This window comes from Apiotrichum porosum (genome assembly GCF_003942205.1).
Source record: "Apiotrichum porosum strain DSM 27194 chromosome Unknown scaffold_4, whole genome shotgun sequence".
Lineage (NCBI taxonomy): Eukaryota > Fungi > Basidiomycota > Tremellomycetes > Trichosporonales > Trichosporonaceae > Apiotrichum > Apiotrichum porosum.
The window spans coordinates 329475-352187 of record NW_021167111.1 but is presented as its reverse complement, the minus strand read 5'-3'; the positions used below and the strand labels follow the sequence as shown (position 1 = coordinate 352187).

At 57.8% G+C, this 22713-nt stretch overlaps 5 protein-coding genes across 5 annotated transcripts; 2 read left to right on the top strand and 3 right to left on the bottom strand.

Annotated features, from left to right (window-relative positions):
- Positions 1–1009: 1009 nt before the first annotated feature.
- Positions 1010–1892, bottom strand: EHS24_006853 (uncharacterized protein; the record flags this gene model as incomplete). The annotated part of the gene is made up of 3 exons (XM_028622253.1): positions 1010–1504; positions 1582–1599; positions 1767–1892. The coding sequence occupies 3 exons, from the start codon at positions 1890–1892 to the stop codon at positions 1010–1012; spliced, it is 639 nt and encodes a 212-aa protein (XP_028477145.1).
- Positions 1893–2533: 641 nt separating this feature from the next.
- EHS24_006852 (uncharacterized protein) lies at positions 2534–5115 on the bottom strand (the record flags this gene model as incomplete). The annotated part of the gene is made up of 2 exons (XM_028622252.1): positions 2534–2768; positions 5009–5115. 2 exons carry the CDS (start codon positions 5113–5115, stop codon positions 2534–2536), a joined length of 342 nt encoding a protein of 113 aa, XP_028477144.1.
- Positions 5116–5140: 25 nt separating this feature from the next.
- On the top strand, positions 5141–5885 carry EHS24_006851 (uncharacterized protein; the record flags this gene model as incomplete). The annotated part of the gene is made up of 3 exons (XM_028622251.1): positions 5141–5143; positions 5188–5253; positions 5292–5885. The coding sequence occupies 3 exons, from the start codon at positions 5141–5143 to the stop codon at positions 5883–5885; spliced, it is 663 nt and encodes a 220-aa protein (XP_028477143.1).
- A 3922-nt stretch (positions 5886–9807) lies between these two features.
- Positions 9808–11038, bottom strand: EHS24_006850 (uncharacterized protein; the record flags this gene model as incomplete). The annotated part of the gene is made up of 2 exons (XM_028622250.1): positions 9808–10607; positions 10648–11038. 2 exons carry the CDS (start codon positions 11036–11038, stop codon positions 9808–9810), a joined length of 1191 nt encoding a protein of 396 aa, XP_028477142.1.
- A 1084-nt stretch (positions 11039–12122) lies between these two features.
- Positions 12123–12754, top strand: EHS24_006849 (uncharacterized protein; the record flags this gene model as incomplete). Its single annotated transcript, XM_028622249.1, has 2 exons — positions 12123–12225; positions 12411–12754. The coding sequence occupies 2 exons, from the start codon at positions 12123–12125 to the stop codon at positions 12752–12754; spliced, it is 447 nt and encodes a 148-aa protein (XP_028477141.1).
- Between the last annotated feature and the right edge of the window lie 9959 nt (positions 12755–22713).

The following is a 22713-nucleotide window of genomic DNA, read 5'->3' as shown; positions in this document are numbered from 1 at the left end:
TTGACGAAGGGAGTCAGGCGAGGTGTAAGGCGATTTTGCGCCACATCACCACGGCCGAGGGCGTACCGGGTGGGACGGAGGAGGAGGGAAGGTAGGTGAAGCCACGGGCGGGAGACCGATCTGGTGACGGGACATGTTTTCGGTTCTTGTTGTGCAGTCGGTGTCCTTTTCGATTTGGGGGTGAAAGTCGAGTTGCGAAGGCTGGGTCTGGCATCCACACCCACCGCCAGAGTGGACTGCTTTTATCTCTTTTTGGACCTCCCTCGCCCATTTGGCAACATACCAGGTGGTCCGGTCCGCAGTTCGGGGTCCTTGATTTGTCTGTGAATTTGCGCTATGTTCTGGAGGGACTCGCGCCATGGCGTGGGTTGTGTGAGCATACAATGTGAAGTAATGATGTCCGTTTGTTCGTCCGGCCAGTTCAGAGAGTGTGGGCGGCTATCATTGATGGCAGTCGTTCGTTGCAATCTCATCATCTGGTCTCGACCACTATGTACCCAGCGCTTGAGCACCAGGAGAAATTCCCCGAGGTGTTCATTTTTTTGGAACTGACTACAAGTGGCCCTTCGATGGTGAGGGGAATCACCGGAGATTTGATGTCTGTAGAGGCACAATTGGACCGATACCACGCACCCACGACGCATCCAATATCCGCCCACTACATTGTGCCTACCTCTCCGCCTCGTGTACACCATTACACTTGCTGTACACTGCACTGCCTTACCGGCACGCTCTTGCCTCGCCCCAAAGCTGAAAGGCAATCCTTCCATGTTCCTGAACGATTGTACGATTGTGGACCCACAACCAGCTTTCCAACTGCGATTCATTCAGTGCGACAACGTAGCCGCCGCTTGGGACCGCACATTCTCACTCATCGACGGTTGCTTCACGTCTAACAATTGCAGACGGCATGTTTAGACAGGTGGTGAGAGGTTACTACATATGTACATATGTATAATGGACAGAGACAACTATGCGACAAGCGACAGGATACACAACTTTGCTCCACCTATTGAGCCCCATCGCCACCAACCCTTCCTTCGCGACCTCTGACTCTCTCCTTCTCCTCCGCGAGCTCCAGTTCCTTCTCGAGACGGCGATTCACGCGGCGCACCTCTCTGAGCGACTTGGCAAGGTCTTTATTGTGCGACTTGACGTACGCGAGAGTGGCGCGGTTTTCATCGTCGCGGGCATTGAGCTCCGCGTGCTTCTCGTGGAGTGCGTGTAGTTCTGAAGACGCTCCACAGTCACACACGCCGTTGGTTTGCTTCTGGTTCTGCGAAGCATTCGAATCATGGTTCCGTTGCTGGTCGCGCGTGGTCTTGAGCTGGGCGATTTCGTCGTCACGTGCTGCGATTTCCGCCAGGAGTTCCCCAATCTCTTGGTCGCGCAGAGTAATGTGCCGACGGAGAAGAATCGCTGTGTCTGATGACCGGCAGGGTGTCCAAGCAAAAGGTGACGTCTTGAGCGGCGTGAGGTGCGGAAGCTGCTGGGCCGGTGGAGTCTGGGGTGTTGCCATGCCGTCGGCTTTTTCCGAGACTGGTGTTTTGCAGCCAGCGCAATGGCATATGGAAGCGTTACATGGCGCTCCAGGCGAGTCTGCAAGAAGCTGTCAGCTGACCGTAAGCTTGCAGTACATGAGCATGCCGTATGTGCAGTACCTACTCTTGATTGCATGAGAGTGCGTTGCCCCTGCGCTTGAGGATGACACCAAGCAATTCGTCACCTTACGTCAATGGCCGAACCAAGATACGAGACGGACATACCACATCTTTCAACCCATTCGAGACCTTGTCCGCCGTCGCCGTCTTGGGAACGCCGTCGATCTCGGCCTCGTCGTTACCTGCACCGCCCGTAGTGCGGGGGCCAGCCAAATTGCTCTTGGCTGGCATGGTGGCAAAACAGGTCTCAGGTGAAATGGGGTGGCGTGAACCGGCGGAAGACACAAGCAGTCTGCACTCGGCAGGGAGATCGGCAATCTGTAATATGTTGCGCCGGCAAACAACACTCGCGGGTTTGCAAGCGGCGGCTCTGATGCGTAGCTGAAAGACAAAGGAGAGTGATGGATGGTGTAGGATGCATAGAACAGAAGTCCCATCACTGATTCACCGCACAACCCCGCATTGACGTGTGTGGCTGGGGCCTGGGTTCTGCGTGGCGCACACAATCTGTCTCTGGGCGCTCACACACACATTTCGGCAGCATTTTCGGCATGTTTCAACCACTTGCATGTAGTCTTTTATACCTACTCACGCGATCACGCGTCTTCTTCGACTCGTCGTACTCGTGTGACATGGTGTTGTGCTGATGCATGAAGACTCATAGACTACAGACGTTGCTAGATACACTTGAAGGACGCTTACAACCCCACGCGCCATTGCGGGGTTCGGGATATTGCCGGCCAGGGATGATGCAGATGAGAGACAAGCACGGAGACGGATTCTTTCAACTGTGTAGAACTTGTCTCAGCACACTTTTCTTATTCACACGAGTTGCCCCAGTCAAACTCACACGTATGACAAAAAACCTAGAATCATGCAGCAGTGGTAGCCGTGGTAAGAGGGGCCCTAGCGAGATGGTACTGCTTGGGGCTGGGGACGGAGACGGGGGTGCTGGTCTTGGATTTGGGTTTGTCGCTGTACTCGTCCATGGAGATGACTGAGCTTGTCTCGTCACGGTCGTCACGCATGTCGGTCTCGTCGATGAGGTTGAGAATGGTCTCAATCTCGGCCATCCAGGCTAGGTCCGCAGCGTGGTTGTTGCGGGTGCTGGGCCACATCGTAGTGAGGAGGGAGATGGAACGGAAGGTAGACTCTGAGTGGCGAGTGGCCTGTGGAGAGAGTGTGTGGTGACAGAGTAGTGTCGTGTGTGCGCGAATGGCGGCGGCACAGCCGGTCGCCGGGTTCGTTATGAATGGTCACAAAGAAGAAGAAGTAACAGGAGTGTTGTGTGCTTTTGAGAGGGTGGTACGAGCGAGAAGCCTGGCTCGAGAATATGTATCAGTTTGCACATTGTCGGCTCATTGAGAGCGGCCGCCACCGCCCATTATATGGGCTGAGTGACAGCGGGGCAGCCTTGGCGTCATCGGGCGTCAGCCGCGGCGTGGGAAACGGTTGGGCGATCACCGACTGTTGGGATGTGCATATGCACAAGTCTGTGCGCGTCATGTCGAGCTCCATATTGACACATGCACTCGTCCATGCAAGGACATGGTGTCGGACCCGTTGACATTGTGACATCGTAGGCAATGTCCATCGTGCCCAAACCCCACCAGATCGCAAGGGCGTCGGGGCTTCGTCAGGTGCTGGCTTGCCGCCGGCCCCGGCAGCACTCGCAGGGTTGTTGGCTGCTCGCAACACATGTGAGCTGCAACAGACCAGTGTCAGAGCGTCACTTTTGAGCTGTAAGTAGTTCCAACGATCAACGTTTGCAGTCTCGCCATCGCATCGCCTTACGTGACACGTCTGGACCCTCTGCCGCTTCCCCAGGTTCATCTCTTGTCCATGTCCGCAAAGAAGCAGTGGCATTGTGGTACGCCACACACTTGCCAAGGTGTCCTTCGTCCTCTGTGTGGATGCGGCAGTGAGGGTATGTGAGATCCTGTCGGGCAATGAGAGACCGACGGGGATGGGTCAAGCCGGCGGGTCTTCTACGTAACCGCCGACTTGTACAACCGACCGTGGGTTTCCAATCATCGACTCCGGTACACTAGTCGGCTCGGGACGAAGAGCCCCGATGAGAGCAGCCCAGGCGCGAAGCCTGTACTCGCATCTATCCAATGTAAACACGTAGAGTGGCCGCAGCCGTGGACACTGACAGACCTTGCATTGCCTCGCTACCGTAGTCTCCATACGGGGACAGCACCGGCCATGTGTGAATCGCGCACAGCCTCTTCCAAAAACGGACCGAGATGTGGAGCTGCAGTCACTTTGCCTGTCATCTTGCAAGCTGCAAAAGGAAACGGGGTGAGCTGTATTTCGTGTGCAGGTGGGGTGGGTAACGGCATACAGTGTGCTCGAGACTCACACCATGTCGGCGTACGCGTCGGCCCACCGGCTTCCGCGGAGAAACCCATCCAGCTGTCTGGGCGGAAGTGGACAACGAGAATCCACTCTCTCAAAATAGCAGAGTTGGTGGCACACTGCCTCCGTGGCATCTTATGCGCTGCATCTAACGAAACTATTCACAATAGAGGAGACTAGGATGTAAGGCGGATGCCAACAAGAAGGTGATCTGCTCCACATATGTGGAACCTGGTTACTTTGCTGATGCCAGCTTCACCACGTTTGGTAACAGTGTAACCATTACGTTAGGCCGTTGTCAACATGTCGGTTGGCCTCTCGTATCCGCTGGTCCATCACAGCAAATGCAGTGCGCTGCGCCCCGCATCTGGATGCACCAAGATCCTGGACGACACACCTCTCCAGACGTAACTACTCGGTACCCCAGATCGCCTTCGCTCGTTAACGACCGGCCCGCGGAGTCCGGCCTCACTGTAGATCATACTCCAAGAAGGCACCCGTCATTTTTCCCACTGTCGTAATCTTGGCATCAAAGCTTAAGCACGGCCGCCAACGTATCCACAGAGAAAGACCACCTTGGGGCCCTTAGGCCCTCGGCACGAGGCCCGGGTCCTTCGACGGCCACGAGGGTCGGCCCCAGAGTATGCTTATCGGTTCGGATGTCGCTGCGTTGCATGCCTTGGCGGCGACGCCATGTGGTCCTTTTGGAATTTACAGCGTCGTCTCGAGTATGTACTCCACCCCACCCACGAGTTCTTGCTGTCCGTCGGTAAGTCGATCCTATTAAAGAGCAATATGACCGCTGGGAACACGTCCTCCCCCCCCCCCAAAACCCACTCTTCACTCTCCCCTTGCTTGACTTTGAACCCCCGAGCTTTCAACCATGATCAAAGGTCTCTTCCTCGTTGTGGCGGTTATGGCCGCCACTCTCAATGGCGCCAGCGGGCACTCCCTCGGTGACCTGAGCAATGATCGTTCGCTACTACAAGCGCGTGGTGGTGGTGGTGGTGACGGTGATCATGGAGGTGGTCATGGAGGTGGTCATGGAGGCGGTCATGGTGGTGATCATGGTGGCGGTCATGGTGGTGGCCATGGTGGTGGTGGTGGTGGTGGTGGCCATGGTGGTGGTGGTGGCAACGGTCACTGGGGTGGGAACGGCGGACAGAAGAACGGCTGTGTCTGCTCTGGCTACCAGGACAGCCACCCCAACCACAACGGTGGCAAGAAGACTGTGAGTGCAAACGTGGGGCAGCTTGGCTAATGGACCAGACTGTCTTCTACGACTCTAGTTCTGGCTGGTGCTGGTCAAACAACAAGCTCAAGTCGGAGTGTGGCGGCAAGGACTGGACACACGACTTTGACCAGGGTATCGACAACGGCTTTGTCAACGGTGCGGCTGCCCATGCGCTCTGCAAAGCCAAGGGCATCAAGGGTAGCTGCCGCGACCACTACACCGAGCAGTTTACCAACTCAAAGTCGGCTAGCGACTGTGACAACTGCAACTTTAGCGAGGGCCAGATTCGCGACGGCTGCAACTGTGCATGGAAGTGCGACAACGGCTACGTCAAGTGTGGCAACAAGTGCCAAAGGGGCCACAACTGCCCCAGCAAGGGTCACTGGAAGGCTCGCGAGTTTGTGCTTGCTTGCACGCGTGGCACTGTGCAGTGCCCCACCCCGAACGGCGGATACGAGTGCCTCGACACCCAGTCCGACCTTGAGGCATGCGGTGGATGCCCCGGTTCCGACAGCTCCGTCGACTGCTCTGCGATGCCCAACGTGCGCAACGTGCAGTGCGTCGATGGTCAGTGCCAGATCTCCTCTTGCCTCCGTGGCTCCACTCTCATCGATGGCCAATGTCTCTGAGTTTCGTTCCCGTACAGTCAGGTGTAGTATCTCCCCGTCTTTAGTAGAGTCGCGTGATAGCGCCGAACACTGGACAATATTATTGTTTTCCCGTAGTGAGTCCGCCGGACAGTGACTTGCCACCTCCGTACAGTGCTTCCATAGCCCGAACAGTAGACCATATGCAGTGTGTTTTTTTTTTGCATCGGAGTTGTGCTCGCCAGTACGTTTCCCAGACTACGTGGTGAGCTTGGTGCCACTCTGGGTAATACAGTTTTCTGGGGGGAATGGGGGCCTCCTCATTTTGGTTATTGTTCAGCACTTGAGACGTGCGAAGCGTGCGGCTCAGTCGTGGATCACGTAACTACATACTCTAATGTGCGTCTAATGTCTCCGACCCGATGCGCTCTCTCTCGCATTCGTTCGATAAGGGCATGCAACACGCGTGTGAGGGAAAACGCAGTGACTCGGTGGATCCATGGAATTACCATGCCAAGCCGAGAGCAATGCACAGCACAGGGAACCGGGAACCTGTGGGCGGGACAAGGCGAGACGCGACTGAGGAACAGGACACGCGGGAGGACGATGTGTTCCCCATGATGGTGCACACTCACTGCACACATCAACGGCTTCCGGCGGCTTGTGTGGTCTAAAGTCCTTTTTTGGCAAAGGAACGACGGAACTGGGCCAAGCAAGATGCGTCTCCGACAGCACCGGCCATGAACAACGTCGGCGGGCTTTGCATTGATGCGAGCGAAAACGGCGCGGTTGCTCACAAATGTGTGTGATTAGTGTGGTGTTGCCGGTATTGTGCTAGGTAGTGTAGGCTTTTTCACCATGCGACCGTAGCCTGATTGAGCGACAGCACACACTGCTGTGCCGTCGTACACACAAAAAGTCACAAATCGAAGTCCGCCGGACGTGCTTGTCTTGGTGTCATCGCTAGCGGACACACTCCTAGAGCACAGCCCCCCGTGTGCAGCTTCACATAGGACGCGCCAAGAGCGTCCGCCCCATCTAGCCTCTCTTGCCAGGACCATCCTGGGTCCTGGAAGCGAGGTGCAGCCCCACAAACACAACACAGCGCGTCACTCGCTATACCCAGCTGCCCGGCCCTCACACTGCGGTATATGTTTGATAGCACCGTCCGCCTCTGGGAGGATGAATTCAGCATGGCACGGGTGCGGGAGGGGGGGGGGGGGAGGGGGGGGGGAGTCAGTCACCAGCTGATCACCGGTGAGCATGTGCATGATGGCGTGGGAGCGTGGATGCTTATATTATTATCTCTCGATGGGGTGGCGCACGGACAGCGCCGCTCTGGAGACCGGCGTGGATGCGGGGACGAGGTTCGAGCGGCCGCCGAGCGCGGCTCGAGCGTCGCGAGCGGACACCCCCCATGCCATGTGCTGAGGACACTTGGGTGAGGGTTTTACCCCGTCGGCCGTGCGTACACGTTCGTGCGGTTTCTGACGATCATGTGATCGTCGATGGTACGTTGAAAGTTTTCCGAGAGGAGTGGGACGAGCATGCTATCCGGTCACCATGTTGACAGTTGGTGTTGTCGGTGTTCTATCAGTGTGGCTGCCAAAGCCAAGTCAGCCCCTCCACAATCATGTCGCAACTCAATTGAGTACCAAGTTCTGGGGTCAGCCCTGGTTAGAAGCCCGTCCAGCAAAATGTATATGTACGACTCATTCGAGGCGGTGGCACTAGGAAGGCACAATTAATGCCCAACAGGATACCCAGCTCGCGTCCCACCGCTAGTGTAATCGTGTGTGAACTCGTAATGTTCCAGTGAGCGGGCATCGATCGATTGAGTTGGATTGAACATGTGTTCCTGCGGAAGTTTTGAACTCGTTGCCACAAAAACACACAAAAGTCGAAGAAAACACAATTGCGGCCGACAACCTCACGGATCGCCCGCTGGGCGGTAGGGTAAGAAAGCGATGTAACACTGCTCTTTCAGTTACGAACAGCTCCATGGGACCTGGTCATTGTAACGACTGCGCGCCTGTTCGCACTGCGGTGGCCTGTCGGGCCTGTGGCACTGGTAACCCCAGCCTCATGCCGGCGGCCCGTTGACGGTGAACCAAGCGGCACAGGTCTTGGCAGCTTATCTCTCGCGCGGGCCGTTCACAGTGGTGGTGCATCGTTCTGGCTGTAGTTGTCCCGTCCACGCCGTCCGCAGAATATCTGGGGCAGACGACGAGGTCGCACCGCATCATAGCCCGCTTGGTGCAACGTATTCCTACCACAACGAGCCACTTTCGATTGCGCCCCGCACACCCCGCAGTTTGCAGTCAGACCCTGTGTGGTTCCCTGTTGGCTGTTGGCATCCTTGTTGTCGATGGCTTTTACTCTTTTTTTCTGTCTGCGTCTTGTCATCCATGTCACACACATGCAGCTCCCCCACCCCCAGCACAGTCGGCCACGGAACCCTGTTCCTCCTGAGCCACCTTTTGAGCCACCGTTCTACCCGCCCTTCTAGCCTCGGACACAGCTGATCCTGCACCTTGACGCACATGCTGTGGCCCTTCGGGCCGTCTGCCAGTGCGCATTTAAACCCCCACATCACGCCATGGCGATGCTTCCTCACTCTTCCTGGAGAACGGCGCCGTGGCCGTGGCAGGGCACGCCCAAATCACGGAGTAACTCACGCCACGGTCCGAGCGAGTGAGCGCCACCGCCACGGAGACGAGGCCATACAGGAAACCTGCCTGGTGTCGACGTACGACGTGTACAGGGAGTGTACAGGGGACTGTCTGCGCATGTTCTGCTCTGCAAGGCCCCCCACAAGCTACAAGAGGACACGTCCCGTCCAGTCGACACTTTTGGCGGTTTGAGGGCGGGTTTCAGCCGCCACCGTGACGGGCTAACATGACACATAACCACGCCTCCCACCACACCCACCACCCAATTACCTAGGCAGAGTCGTAGCCGCGTCCGCTCCCCCCACGCGCACATGTGCACCTCGACAACCTATGGAATACCTCAGCGGCCCGCCGGTACCAGTTGGCCGATGCTGTGGCTGTCCCATTCCGACAGCCATTCCGACACTGGCTGCTGGAGCGGCGCTGCGCCTCTTGTGTGTGGCCTGTGTGGGGCTGAGCTGAGGCAGGACGAGCCACCGGCGCCGGTTTCTTGTCGCCCAAACACAGGACCGAAAGGCGCAAATGAGGTTGGCGGTTACTGCCTCTGTGGTGGCTCTGTGGCGATGGCAGGCGCACGGCACGGCATACGGCATGGCACGGACGGTCGGCAGTCCCTGCGCTTTTTGTGGTGCGCGTTCGTCGGCGCAGACAACGGTGACCCCGACAAGCCCGAGGCTGAATTGGTGCATAGACCGCAAACATGTCCGAAAGGCTGAGGGAAATAGAATGGGCTGTAGAAGAACGACAGCGAACCAAACTGGAGAGGAGGTGGTGGCTTTGTGCAAAGGTGCCTTGGTTCCCCCACTGTTGCTTCCTACACTAGTTCAATTGGTCGAGATGTGCTCCACATGGGTCGAGGTATGCTGGATGGCCAGACTGGGACCTGGCGTACAGAAACAGAAACACCACTAGGGTCAGAATACGCTGGGCGGCCGGCTCGCAATTGAGGTGACAACCGGTGTGGCTGAAGATCTGACAACACAGAGTTCATCCGACTCACAGTCAATGTTTGGACTGCGGGCGGCAGCCATGCAAGGCAAGGCGCTTCTGAGGGCGTGGACAGTGGCACACAACGATGCAAACGTCTCAAGGAGGTGCATATGCATTCCACTTCCTTGTTGCGGGAAGACGGCGAGGACAGAGGTACAAGGGCGTTTGGCACAGATAAACAAGACCGTCTAGAACCAAGTGTGCCCAATGGAGAGGGCAGTCGGCAGTTCAGGACCCAGCCCCCTCCTCCCCTCCCCTTCCCCCACATCCCAGAAAACTGGGGTATGTGTCGGAAAGTGGTCTCAGGCTGAAGCAAGGTGTCCCCATTTGTGCTTTTGCCACGGTGTGCCAACGACGTATCCAAGCTCGACGAGGACAACCAACTTGAAATACGCTTGCGCGTCACCGTTGCTACCGTTGCTACTGTTGCTACCGGTGCCACCGCCGAGGGCGGCAAGGGCGTTTCGACGAGCTCGGTACTTGAGGTCGGCTACTTCGGCCTCGAGGCGCTGGATGAGGCTATTCGCTTCCTCAAGGGGGTTGCGCTGCGCCTGGTGGCCGGCGACACGCCGAAGTGAGGCAGTTTCAGTCTCCAGCGCAGAGGTTTTGGCACGAAGGACATTGTTGGCAGACAGCAGAGCGGCCACACGAGCTTGGAACTGATGCTCGACGGCTTTGCTTTTGCTTTCTAGCTCGGCGTTGCGAATCTTGAGTTCGTTGACCTTGATCAAGATCTTGCGAGCGGGGGTCGAGCGTGGTGTTACTTTGGAGTAGTGCCTAAGGACAGGCGTCTTCTTGATAGGAGTGTGGTGGACCAGGTTGTTTGAGGGCGTCTTGGGAGCAGGAGTGGCATAGACAGGAGACGAGTCTGTGGAGGACGAGGCGCTGATTGGACTGGTGGCGAGTGGGCTGGTGGCGGCGGTGTTACTGGAGAGCGGACTGCCGATAAATGGACTGCTGGCCCGTGTACGTTTGAGCAGTACATTCTCCAGGGGTGTGCTCTTGATGGGAATATCCTTGATTGCAGTGGCATCCACAACACTCTTCCATGGTGTGCCCTTGTGTCTCTTTGGCGTGGAAGGAGAATCGCGAACCGGGATTTCTCCATGGTTAGCAAATAATACACAGTTGTGGTATCTCACGGATGTTGGGGTCCCTTTCCTGCACGGGAGTACCCTTGGCCTTGACCATGGCGGCAGATGCCTTGATGGTCTTGTTTCTGAGGGGTGAATCGTGCGGCTTGATGGCCGGCATGGACTTGGGCTTGGCTTGAAGCTTGCCTCGACCAGCGCTCACATGCTGCCTGGAGTCTTCTTTGACTTGCCCGCCGGATTCCGGCTCAGGCGCCGCCTCCCCCGCAGTCCTCGACGGGGTAATAATAAACAGTGATGGCGATGATGCACGCTTCGAGCGGCGCGGGGTCTTCATTCCAGTATTCCCATTGGCACTAATGCTACCCGTCGCAAGTCCAGGCGCCGTCGACGAGGCTTCTTCGTCGCGCACGGGCGTCACAACAAGTGCGGGGACGGTCATGTTCAGGGATGGGAGTGGGGTTGGAGTCACGGGGAGCTGACTGTCGTCGCAGAGGAGAGACGAGGGGGTCAAGGTTGTCTGTCTGTGCAGCTGAGCCTGGTGGGTGTGAGAGTCTTGATGGGCGGGGCTGCATGGATGGACATACTGGGGTGCCTTTCACAGAAGGAGCATCTTGAAAGGGAGACGGTGTGCTACGCTCTTGGAAAGGAGAGGAACTCGAAGAGGCCTGTCGTCAGTACACATGCAGTCCCATAGGCGCTCACAAGACCACTGGAAGGACTGCGTTTGAACTTTTCGGGTGTTGGAGGAAGACCCGGTATGGCCTCGGGGTCGTAGAATGAACGAGTCATGTTTTGAGCTGCACCCACTGTGATGGATCAGTGTCTGGAGGAGAACGAGGGTTCAGAGCGTCGTGTACGCTGTTATACGCCTGTCTCCATGTCTGGATGTTTGTTCTGATCGCCAGAGATCAGTGATGGCCATAGCTCGGAGCGGAATGTGCGGAGGTGATCACCCAAGGATGGCAACGGTGAAGTAAACAGCGGAACCTCAGACAGGCACTTTCAGTCATGAGATTTGTTCACATGTTGCCTGGGAACGGTGTACATGCTACCCAAACGCTCTCTGGATGTTTTGAATAGTATATTTATCGTCTGGGGATGTTGACGAGCAAAGAGAAGACACAGTCGCAGAGTTGGAAGACTCGGCTCTGAAAGCCTGGTGCTGTTGGGCTCTCTCTAGCTCCTTGCGGTAATGTTTCTGCGTTACAGGTCCTGGAATTGCCATGTTTGACCTTTCCGCGCTGTCATTTAGACACGACGCGTCAGTCTCACTCTACATCTGCAGCCCAATCTCTTTGGCAGCATACAAATGCATGCATGCATATGCGATGCATGTATCGGACAACAGGCAGACGTCTCTGCCTGCCGTGTCACTGTTGTGTTCTGCATCCGTTGTGGACATTCCTTGACGACGCCCATGACGCACAGACCCGTCGGCAGTCGAGCCCGTCCCCCATTACCTTTCACGTTTCACACGCGACTTCTTTTCTTCTCTATCCGTCAACACCATCCCCCCGTTCCCCATGCTCCGTGTCCCCGGCCCACCAGCCTACTCGTGCAGACTGCCCAACGGCGCCCCGCCGGTCTCGCCGGTGCGTGGCAGCTCCGAGAGTCCCGAGGTCAAAGGTGAGTGCGGCCGAACAAGGAAAGAAGAGCACCTGGGCGGCGCTCTGTGCACGGCCGGCGGAGTGCTGGCGTACCCGTCGTTGTCATTACGGCGCAGTCTCGACCCAGGCCTTGGACCCCGACAGCGACGCCGCTGTCCTGTATGGCCTTCGCACCATTCCTCATGCATCGCTGACCTGACCCAGTTATTCCTCCATCCCCTATCCCAGGCTCGCGCGCGTCCAAGGCCGCAGGGTACGCACTGTTGCAGAGCCTCCAGCGCATGCTCGACACTGCAGAGGCCGAGCGCAACGGTCAACGCACGCCCAACTTGTCGAAAGCGACTCTCCGTCCTCCGTCACCCGACACAGTGCGCCTGCTCGACTTTGGGAGGCTGAGTCTCGAGGGCAAGCGCCGTGCCGTTGAGTTGGGGGCGCTGGAGGCGCCAGTCTCCCCAAAGTCCGTCGTTCCACGCACACCTCTCGGCCCCGCTAAGCGGTTGCTGCCCACAATCCATGTCAAGCCGAGTGAGCAGCCTTGCCGGGGTTGAGACGCACAAGCGACCCGTCGGCAAGAAAGACCGCTGCACGCATGGCAGACGTGGATGGAGTTGGAACTACCCAATCCCCCCCATCCCGTCGAAAACTGCGCACCGTCGTCGCTTGCACCGCTTGCGCCTCCGCAGTCCCACATCTAGGCGCATGGCAACATCGTGTCTATAGTAGTGTGGAGGACGGGGGGGAGTTTGTATGTACGTTAGCGCTCTACTAGCACTGTGTGTTTCCTATATGCATGTCTGGCATCAGCACCAACCGCAGGTCGTTGCAGGAATTGACGCCGACCTCGCGACCTCAAACACAGGGCCAGCGACACTAGAGCCACGCTGCAGCGTGGTTGCCGCTGGCCAGACTCCAGGGACCGCAATGTATACTGTAAGTACTTGTGCGCAGAGCACTAGCCCGCTAGCGCCTCCAAACTCAATTCAGTTGGCTCTGTAGCTCTGTACCTTTCATACGAGGAGCGCCGACTCTGGAGTAGACCATACAGCCATTAGGAAAAGTGTTTGTCCCGGTCCCCCAATGTCTCGGAAGGGGGTGCACTAGCGGGAGGCACACGATGTTGGGTGACAAACAGGAGACAGCTGGAATACATTACTCAATAGCAATCAAGGTTTTGATCGTCATGAACTTGTCTCGCAGATACCTTACAGCGCACAACAAGATTTTATGCGTGGCGATCGACCTATGCGGTCTACTGAGAATGGCGTCTAAAGATTGAACGAAAGATGTCGTCAAAATTTTTGCGAAAAGAAGAGAGAATGGGTCCAACGAGGCCACAACGTTGACATGTTTCGGCCGCCGGATCCATTGTAGGCCTGTCTGTGAATCCCACCAGACGTGTTGTGATGGTGTAAGCAAGTCCATGTCGGCGAGACCTTCTCAACATGTCGGCCGAATTGCCGCCAGGCGGTGAATGCCTCTGTAGCCCCCAATCGATCTATCCTGCACGAGAATCACACCTGTGCGCACCAAAAAAGCCACTAGCACCCACAGTTTTGAGGGTACCCGCGCGACTGCACAATCTGATATGGCATGGTAAGCCTAATCGCCCCAATGAGAATCGCTCGCTATCGTGCATGCTCTGCTCCTCGCACCAAATCCGGGCTGGTCGGCACCGGTGCCACATTGGTCCTCCCTATCGCACGTTTCACCACCGAGACTGCCCACCTGTGCACACCTCGGTCTGCACGATGCTTGGCGCAGAGCTTGGCACATCCCCAGGGGGATACGGTGGTGAATAAGGTGAGACTGCCTGCAGGAAGATCGGTTAGAACTGCGGGATCAGGCAATGGCCGAGGTGTCCTGGTTCCTTTTTTTTGGTAACGATCTGAACGGTTGCTTGCGTCCACTTTTTGTTGGGACTGATCCGATCCTCAAGCCATATCGGTCAGTGACCGCAAAGGTCGCCCCTTGCCGGCATGTCCACTTGCAAAGCTGCCCTGTACTGACCATGCGCGCCGGGGGCCTTGTTTCCTTTCAGCGTTTTCCTTTCCCCATTGAGAAGCGCGTTCGCACGTCCGGTACAATGTCGAAAGGGGGCAACGACAGCCATAGAAGCGCGAAGTCTGCCACTCCCCCACCTCGGCGCTTTCCAGTGCTGCGCGGCTAGCGTCAACGTGTGCTGGAACGTGTCCGATCGCGGAGGGGGCCCAGTGGGTTGGAATCGATCACTCCGGCGCCCTAAGGGTGCAAGAGTCCTTTTTTTGTACCATTTGACGTTGGCATCTCGAAATTTCACCGCGTTGGCCGAAACACAGGTTCGCCATGGACCCATGGACAACACCTCTCTCTCTCTCTCATCGGCGCGTCTGCCTTTCCCTTTCCCCTTTCCCTGACCAGTGTCAGTCTTGCCCACCTTGATAGGTCGTTTGGCGCGCTCGGAGCGCGTCGCGGTCCATTTGTGGCCGAACTGTCTACCGGTCCAGACAACCACGTCCACTGGTGTCCTAAAATCAAAGCGCACAGGTGAGACACTGCCTGAACAATGAGCCGAAGCCAACACCCTTTGTGTAGGCCACCGATTTTGACGAGTCCTGGCCTCAGCGTGCAAAGTCCTGACCCACGGAACGCGCGGCCAGTCCTGGCATCATGGAACCAACCACCCAGCTGCCCAGTCCACCGTGAGCGAGCAGGGTTTGTGCGATTTTCCTTATCCTCTCGGTCGGCGGCGTTGGGTCTCGGGTCCAAGCCTCCTTGTCTGACCCACAACGGCCCACACCCTGACCCCAAATATCCTGGACATCAAGTCCGTCCACCCGACCTGCGACCAGATGGAGTAACTTATCGCAGTGGTGTCGCATGTCCGTGTGGCCGTGTGCGCACGCTTGGCGTCATATTCGAAAAACATATATCGCAGCAACACAGCAACCCTGCATCTGACCTTGGAACCTTGTGGACAGCAGGTTCTAGAGAGGTGTGACAAGCGTTACACTCGGACGGAGTCCGTCAGTGGGACTGTGTGTCTCTCTGTGAAAGTGCCAACGAAAAAAAAAAAAAGTTGCAGTTGCGTGCTTCCATTCCGCGCACATCCTCCCCGCCGCCTCTGCCCTTGTCCATCGATCGCAGGCGGATCAGAGCACGGAGGGGAGGGTAAGGAAAGGAGGCAAAGAGGCAAGGACGGTGGCGGCGTTCAGGTGTGGGCGTGGATGACCGTGTGCCGCCGGCGTCCGCCCAGTGTTCTCCTTGTCTGACATGTCGCAAGCACACTAAGAGTGGGCTAGGCTGTGGCGACAGCCGACCGAAAAAAAAGTTGTTTAAAATTTCAGTGTATTCCACCCGCGACAAGGATCTAGGTCGTCAAAGTGGACGCATGTGCACGCGTGGATCGTGGACGCCATCGCGCACATGCGGCTGTCCACTTGCAACTTGCCGGCCCGCCGGCCCCTTCCACCGGCGCCCCCTCTAGGATAGGGATACTTGCGGCAAGTGGTGGTGTGTGTGCATTGACACGACCACAAACTCGGTTACTCGGGTGACTGTGGGTGTGCGCGTGGTGGACTGGAGAAAATAGGGCAGTCGCGAGAACAAGAGAAGAAAAAAAAAAAAACACGGGGGGCGATCGTCACGATCGTAAAGGTGTGACCGGCACCAGGTCCCGTCCATCCGCGCCTCAACGCCCACGACGAAAGTGTAACCGACATTGAGAGCTACAGTACAAGTTCTTTGTTCTTTGTTGTGCCGTGCCCCATATTCCCACACCCAAACTAGGGTTCCGCAGCGAGCTCGCTACAGCGCTCCAGCCCTTTGGAACTTGGGCAAGCGTATGCATTCTCGGTAAACCCGCGCAGTAGTGTGGCTGAAAGTGGCGATACAAGGTGGACGCGGCGACTGTGGATCCTGCAGACGCCAACGGGGTCTGCGTGTGCTCCGGCTCCCGGACGGCTCCCGGACATGAACATGGGGGAACCGGATCTGCACGGCTGTCGGTGACATTGCTCCAAGCGTGACGGGGCAGGAATGGCAACGAGCAGTGGTGGCCGGCCATTCATGAAGATTGTTCTGTTTTGGCAGAGGCAGATGATACGCGCCGCCCCGAGCGCCGCAGTGGCGTACCGGCTCGAGTATGCGCCATGTCTCTATGCCCGCTATGCCACTAGCTATGTGTCAGGCGTACTGAACGTCGTTTCTGCTCGCCGTTGAATTGCTAGTCCTTGCAGTGGAGATCTCCATGAACCAGATCGTTTAGTAGTGTGTTCAACAAGAGACAGTGACATGACATAAATGAATGGGGCGGGGAATGGTGGACGCGCAGCTACCCGAGCTGGCTGTGGCGGCGACATGCAGGGTTGGTGTTCGGAAGCTGCCGGTGGGCTCTGTGGTGGTTCAATCCTGGTCCCATCGCCGGCGTGCAGTAGTGGCAGTTAGCAGCCCAAGCATCAGTCGCCGTCTGCGTTAGCGGATCGCCCTCCGCAAAGTCACCATACAAGAGGTCCGAATTGGCTTGGCATTGATCGTTGTGGAACGTTGGGCTCTACATGTCTCGGATGCACGCACGGCCAGGATTCTCGGACCATGTTGTCTAAGGTGCAAGGGACCCCACTGTGACCATGTCCCAAGACCGTGCTTGCTGTGTGCACTGGCGGTGATTCCATGAAACGGCCAGTACAAGACGCCGAAGTCGCCGAGGAACTTGACGCAGACATGCTAGCGACTAGTCTCACTCAGTCCATGTCCACATACCTCTGCAAGGAAAGGGGAGGGGGCTAAGGCCTCAGTAGGGGGGAATGGTGTCACAGAGAAGGCTAACACGGTGATTGACACGGTCGGTGGATGAGTGCTCGGACGTTGCATTTCGCTGCATACCTCGACAATCGACGCCGCTCCGTTAAGGCTGCTAAGGCTCCTGAATAGGGCCAGATACAACCCGAAAGAGAACGGACACAGCTTGTGCGAGGAATGCAATCGTCAGAGACGCGCCAACAAGGCTGCTGCGCCGCCAACATTGGTCAAGCAAAACCTCACCCCCCCACATATGCCACATACCCTTTGCTCGTTTACGAAGAGATCCCACAGATAGGGTCTGGTGCATGACGTTCCTCCATACATGTCCAACTGATACGCCTTTTGCGGGCCGTTGAGCCAGCTAAGCGACCCCGTGTGTGCCATGCTGAGACGATCGAAATGTGTGGCAGTAGGTGTGCCACTGGGGACAGAGGTATGTGGCTGGGCGAGAGTGGTATGGCCGTTGTGCACTAGCAGCTCACCGATCCACCGAGGTGATACAGCGCTACTGAAAGCGATCACATCAGACTGAAGGGTTGCGATCCCTTCGATGCGCCGTCGGGGGGGCGAGGAAGCCTGTCGGTGCTTGTCCGGGGCATGTGGGGCAATAGGAAATGGGCTTTCCGGGCTGGGTGGACAGATGATTGCCTCTCCTAGGTTTTTTGGGTTGTCGGCTCTCGGAATTCCCGGTACGGAAAGCGGAGAAACCTGAGCGACAGAACCTACCCCCTGGATAACGGTTAGGCATCGCTTGCAAGCGAGAAGACACGAGCAGGGATATCCTACTTTTTTTTCTCTTTTCCTTGTTTTCCTGTACGCGGGTACGCTCAGAGTGGTGTTATATGCACGCCCTCTGCCTCGGATGGCCGGCAGCAGGACACCGAAACATTGGTCCACGCCCCGGAGGTGAGGTGAGGAGACCGGCAGCGCCACTTGCGAAGCCACCCCGAACGGCCAGCGCCATCACCCGTGCCCTCACCCTCCCTTCCCTGCGGGCTCGGTTACCACCCTTTTGCGTGCTTACTGGAAGATGCGTACCGAGAATGAGGCAGACGCAGACGCTGACCCACCATTCACGGTCCGCAGTGAAGCAAGATGGTCGGCTGCATCGCACGACTCGCCCGCGGCGGTGCACCGCCAACGCCAGTGCCAGACGCCACCCGACGCCTCTGTCCAGTCTTTTGTATCGTCCATTGTTCGCCAGCGTCCGGCCCTCCGGATCGTCCGCAAAGCACATACCCATGCCGCCGCAGCCGATGTCAGAGAGTTGGAGCTCGCAAAAACCTGATGGACCACACCTGGGAGAGGAGGAATATCCGCTATCCTTTGCTTGTGCTTGAACCCTGCGCTGTCTCCCATGGCGTTACATCACCTACACCGCACACCGTCCCGGAAGGCGTAACGCTGTCCACAGTTATCGGCTGTCCACACATGCCACGGCTGGCCTTTGGCCTCTGGCGCTCTGGTCAGCCCAAAGAAAATAGCGCGATCGTGCACGGAAGGAACACAGAAATCAGAACCCAGTGCAGAGCAAGTGGAGAGTACTGGGGCAATCGGCGCTCGGCGCCGAACGGAGGTGTGCTGCGGAGCACCCATTTCATGTGCCACACGGAGGACGAAGGAACGACTGCCGCGGCTACTGCCACGGTGTTTGGCAGGCAGATCTGGACTGAACGGGACCCAGATCTGGGTTGGGAGAATAAAACCATATGGCCATATGTGCCGCATTCCTCGCGTACAGAAGCTTGATACGTACGGGGAGGGCGGCTCAATATAGATCTGGATTCTACATATCTGCCGCAACATACACATTTGCTTCCTTGTAATGTTCAACGAAAGACCCCAGTCGCAGATTTCAAGCTTGAGTGAATTGCGCTGTCTCGGCCGCCAGAAGTGCAGAAGCCCGAGAGCCTTTTGAGTTTGACCTGTGGGCGTTTTTCGCAAGAGACGCTAAGAGGACGAGTGCACGAGTGCTCCGGGAACACCGCAGCCACTCGGGTACGTGCAGAGCGGTCTGTGGGGCGAAGGTTCTATCTCGTCGGCGCAGTCTCTGCCAAGGTTGAGGCGTGAGAGGCGCGAACGCACCGCACGGCGGCCCGGAGGGGTCGCTGGGTCGCGTGTGCTCGTGCCCGTGGTATGGGAGATGATATCAGCCTAGGCTGTCAGAACCTCACGAGGGCAGAGCCCTTCCTGGCCCATTACTGCCACGACACGCTGTAACGCGTCTCGGAATGTCGGGCCGCGGGCATATACGCTCCGAACAAGTTTGGCTGAGCACAGCTGGCGCTGGCACTGTCGCCGACCCAGAGAGCTGTGTGGCTATGGCTATGCGATGCGGTCCGGAGAGAGGGTGGGTTTCGCACCTGGCACCTTTGACCTTGCAAAAGGAAAACAAGGAACTGCTACCGTTATGAATCATGGAACAAAACTGACGCTTGGCGGGCGACCGATCCACCGATGGAGCGCGGCCCTGTGGCCTGTGGTCCTGGGTTCCTGGTCACGTTCGTTCGGGCGTTTGGTCCATTCTTTGGCGGCTGACTTTTTGCTCGCCCCCCTTCTCCAGGCCCCAGGCGACAACGAGTTAGGGAGAAGTGGCCAAGCGAGGACAGAATGCAAAGGTTGTCGGGTCAGCCGGGGCTGGCGAATCCGAAGCCAACGAACGCTGCTCCAGACCGGTGGCAAGCTAAAGCTCGGCTGCCATCGACCACGTTGTCAAGACCACACAACCTACACAAAAACGGTAGAAAAAAAGAAAAGACCGCCGCCACGGAACAGTGCCTACAAAACAACTTGGAGTGGTGTGTGTTGCCCTGGGTCAGAGTGCGTGCCTGTTAGATTTCAAACATGTTCCCTCATCTCGTTGTCGGCGTGTGCCGTGGACATGGGGTCCCTCCCCCGCCCCCCCTGCTGTCGCAATGTCTGAATATGCTTGTAGCCGCTCTCTGTTCTCACAATATCCGACCGTTCTTGTTTAGGCCCGCCCACACTCCGCTCACCCCTGCAGGTCTTGTGTTGTGAATGAGGGTAAAAAAAGTGGGCTCTCCTCCCCCTTATACCACCCGGTTAGCCTAATTAGCATCCGCCGTTTGCCTAGCCTGCTTTTGATTTCTTAGCACTCGGCAACAGAGTGCGTAGTGCGTGGGCAGGACGGCGAGATCGAGATTAAGATCGAGATCGAGAGGTGGACGGACGTACCGCTGTGTGATAATCGCTCATGGCGGTGCCAGCCATACAGCGCCAAATAACCCTGCCAGATGTGACATTCTGCTGGCCCATGGATGTCGGATCTCCATGTTCCGGCTTTGTCGGTTTCTTGCTGCTGCGTGGGTGGCACACCCACACACACCCACACACCCACACACACGCGACACATGCCGGCAGGCGGCACATTGTACATTGTGTCATTGTTAATGAACAAGCGTTTCCATTCCATGTCGCCGCCGCCCAACTTCCAATAGAACATGCTACATACCCACACAGTGTGCAGGGCTCTGGGGTACGCCTCCCCCCAGCCTCTCGCCCCCCGGACAACGCATGTCAGATGTGAGATCTGGGTGCGAAGGTTGGGGGACAATGTAATGTTAATTGTATGTGGGTGGTCGAGAGGAAGGTTACAACTCATTCTTGTGTGGATCGTGCCTGGCCATTTGGTTCTATGAGACCGGCCGCGCACGTCGTCCACGTCAGCCTAGTTCATTGTGCCCCCCCCTCGTCCTCCCCTCCCCTATATGCGCCACGGCACTCGTCCGACGTCCGTTCGTTTCCAACTCTGTCCGAAGCGGAAGAAGAGCAGCAGCAGGCCCGGCAGACGGGCGGAGTGACCCACATGTATCCGGCGAGCGAGAGAGCAGCCAGAACTCACCGACCATCGGCAGCTGTCTCGCCGTCCGCCGCCCGCGTCGGGCCGTTCCCCAGCCACTGTTCTCCAGCCACGTCGTCTGCGCTGCAGCCCATGCAGTACACTCCCACACACCCACACGACATGCCCACAAGCCCACCGGCACGGCCAGTACACGCCAGTACGCCATCCAGGCCAGCGCTCCCGACAGCGAAAGAGAGAGAGCCCCACGGCGCGCTGGCTGACTGGGCTGGCGGTGTCTTCCCTATGCTGGGCGCTGTACGCCTGTGGCCTGTGGTGGCACGCCCGCAGGGAAGCGCCATTGTCTAGGGCAAACATGCCTGCCTGCCAACTGCACCAGTGCACCAGTAGTGCTCTCCCCCCCCACACACGGCGGTACGGCGGCCCTGTTTCTCTCTGGCGCATACCACCTGGGCTCTCTGGGTATGGGTCTCGGTGGGTGGGCCGGCGCCGGTGGTGGTGGCCGTGTGTGTGTGTGGATGGATGTGTGTGTGTGTGTGTGCTGCGCCGCAAGCCACTGGCTACGACGGCAGGGGGTGCAGGGACCCAGATCACATGCCTGTGCCCACAGTTGGGGGAAGGGTCAGAGGGGCAGAACGAGGGTGGCTCGGCCAGGGCCCGAAAACTGGGCGCTCCAGTGGTGTGGGTCGTGGGCCAGGGCGGGGTCCATGGCAAAGTGGCGTTCTGGGTGTGTCGCCGCCGCTGCTACCGTTCTCGGCGTCTGGCGTCTGGCCGTGCGGGCACAACGCTCGGAGAGCAGAAGGGAGAGACGGGGGCGCGCGGGGGGGTTGATTGGCGTCTCGGGGGCGTCTGGCAGTGCACGCCGGCTGCCATCTTCCCAAAGCAGGCAGTCGAGAGGCGTTTGCATGTTCGATCTGGCGTGTAACGGGGGGAGAGAGGGGGGGGGGGGGAGGGGAGGGGAGAGGAGGGGAACTGGGGTGGGGGAGGAGCTAGGTACCAGCAGGGCCACTGCCAGTGCACCCACTGCACGAGCACCCACGCGAGAGCAGCATAGGGCCATGGTGCGCCATCGTTGCAGGTTGCAGGCGGCCGCCAGAGCGGGCAGCGGCCAGCAGACGGCGGCGGCGGCGGCGGCGGCGGTCTCTGTCTCTCTGAGATATCGCTCTGCCTCGGCTCTGGATCTCGCTGGCTCTGGCTGGCTCTGGCTGGCTCTGGCTCTCCTCATCGCTTGTGCCCAACTTTAAGAGTAGCCGGCTCTCCCACTGCTGGACAGCTTCTCCTTCCCAACTTGATCCTCCAACATCACCACCCACAACACAACACACCCACACCCCACACCCCATCTACTCCTAATCACCACCACCGGTCACCATCCACTGGTCGACACGGTCACTCCCTTTCCCCCCTCCTCGCCACTGACGGCCGTCGCTCCTTTCCACTCGCGCCCATCCTACCGCGTCACGACACACGTACGATACGCACGCACGACATACACGAACGGCGCCCTCATCATACACACACACACACACACGTCCCCTGCCCCCTTCTCTCTACCACACAGTTGCTTAAATCCAACGTCGGGTCGTAAAGAAAGCCTACACGTCTCGAAATCTCCCAACCCACCCTACGCCGCCCTGAACTTTCGTGTCCACCCCCCGCCATCTCGCCACCCACGCAGCACGCTCGTCACCAGAGCTGCATCTAACACGCATCTTGAGTTGTAAGTGCCAACCACCCTCTGTGGTCTCTGTCTGGGTGTTTCTCTGTACTGTAGCTGACTTTGACTTTACAGAACGCACTGTTAGTCAAGTCCGTGCCGCCCGCCGCCTCCGCCAGCACGCCTCTTGGTCAAGCTCCCATTCTCGTTTCAGAGAACCCTTGCCAGCCTTGTCCGCGGACGAATCTCGG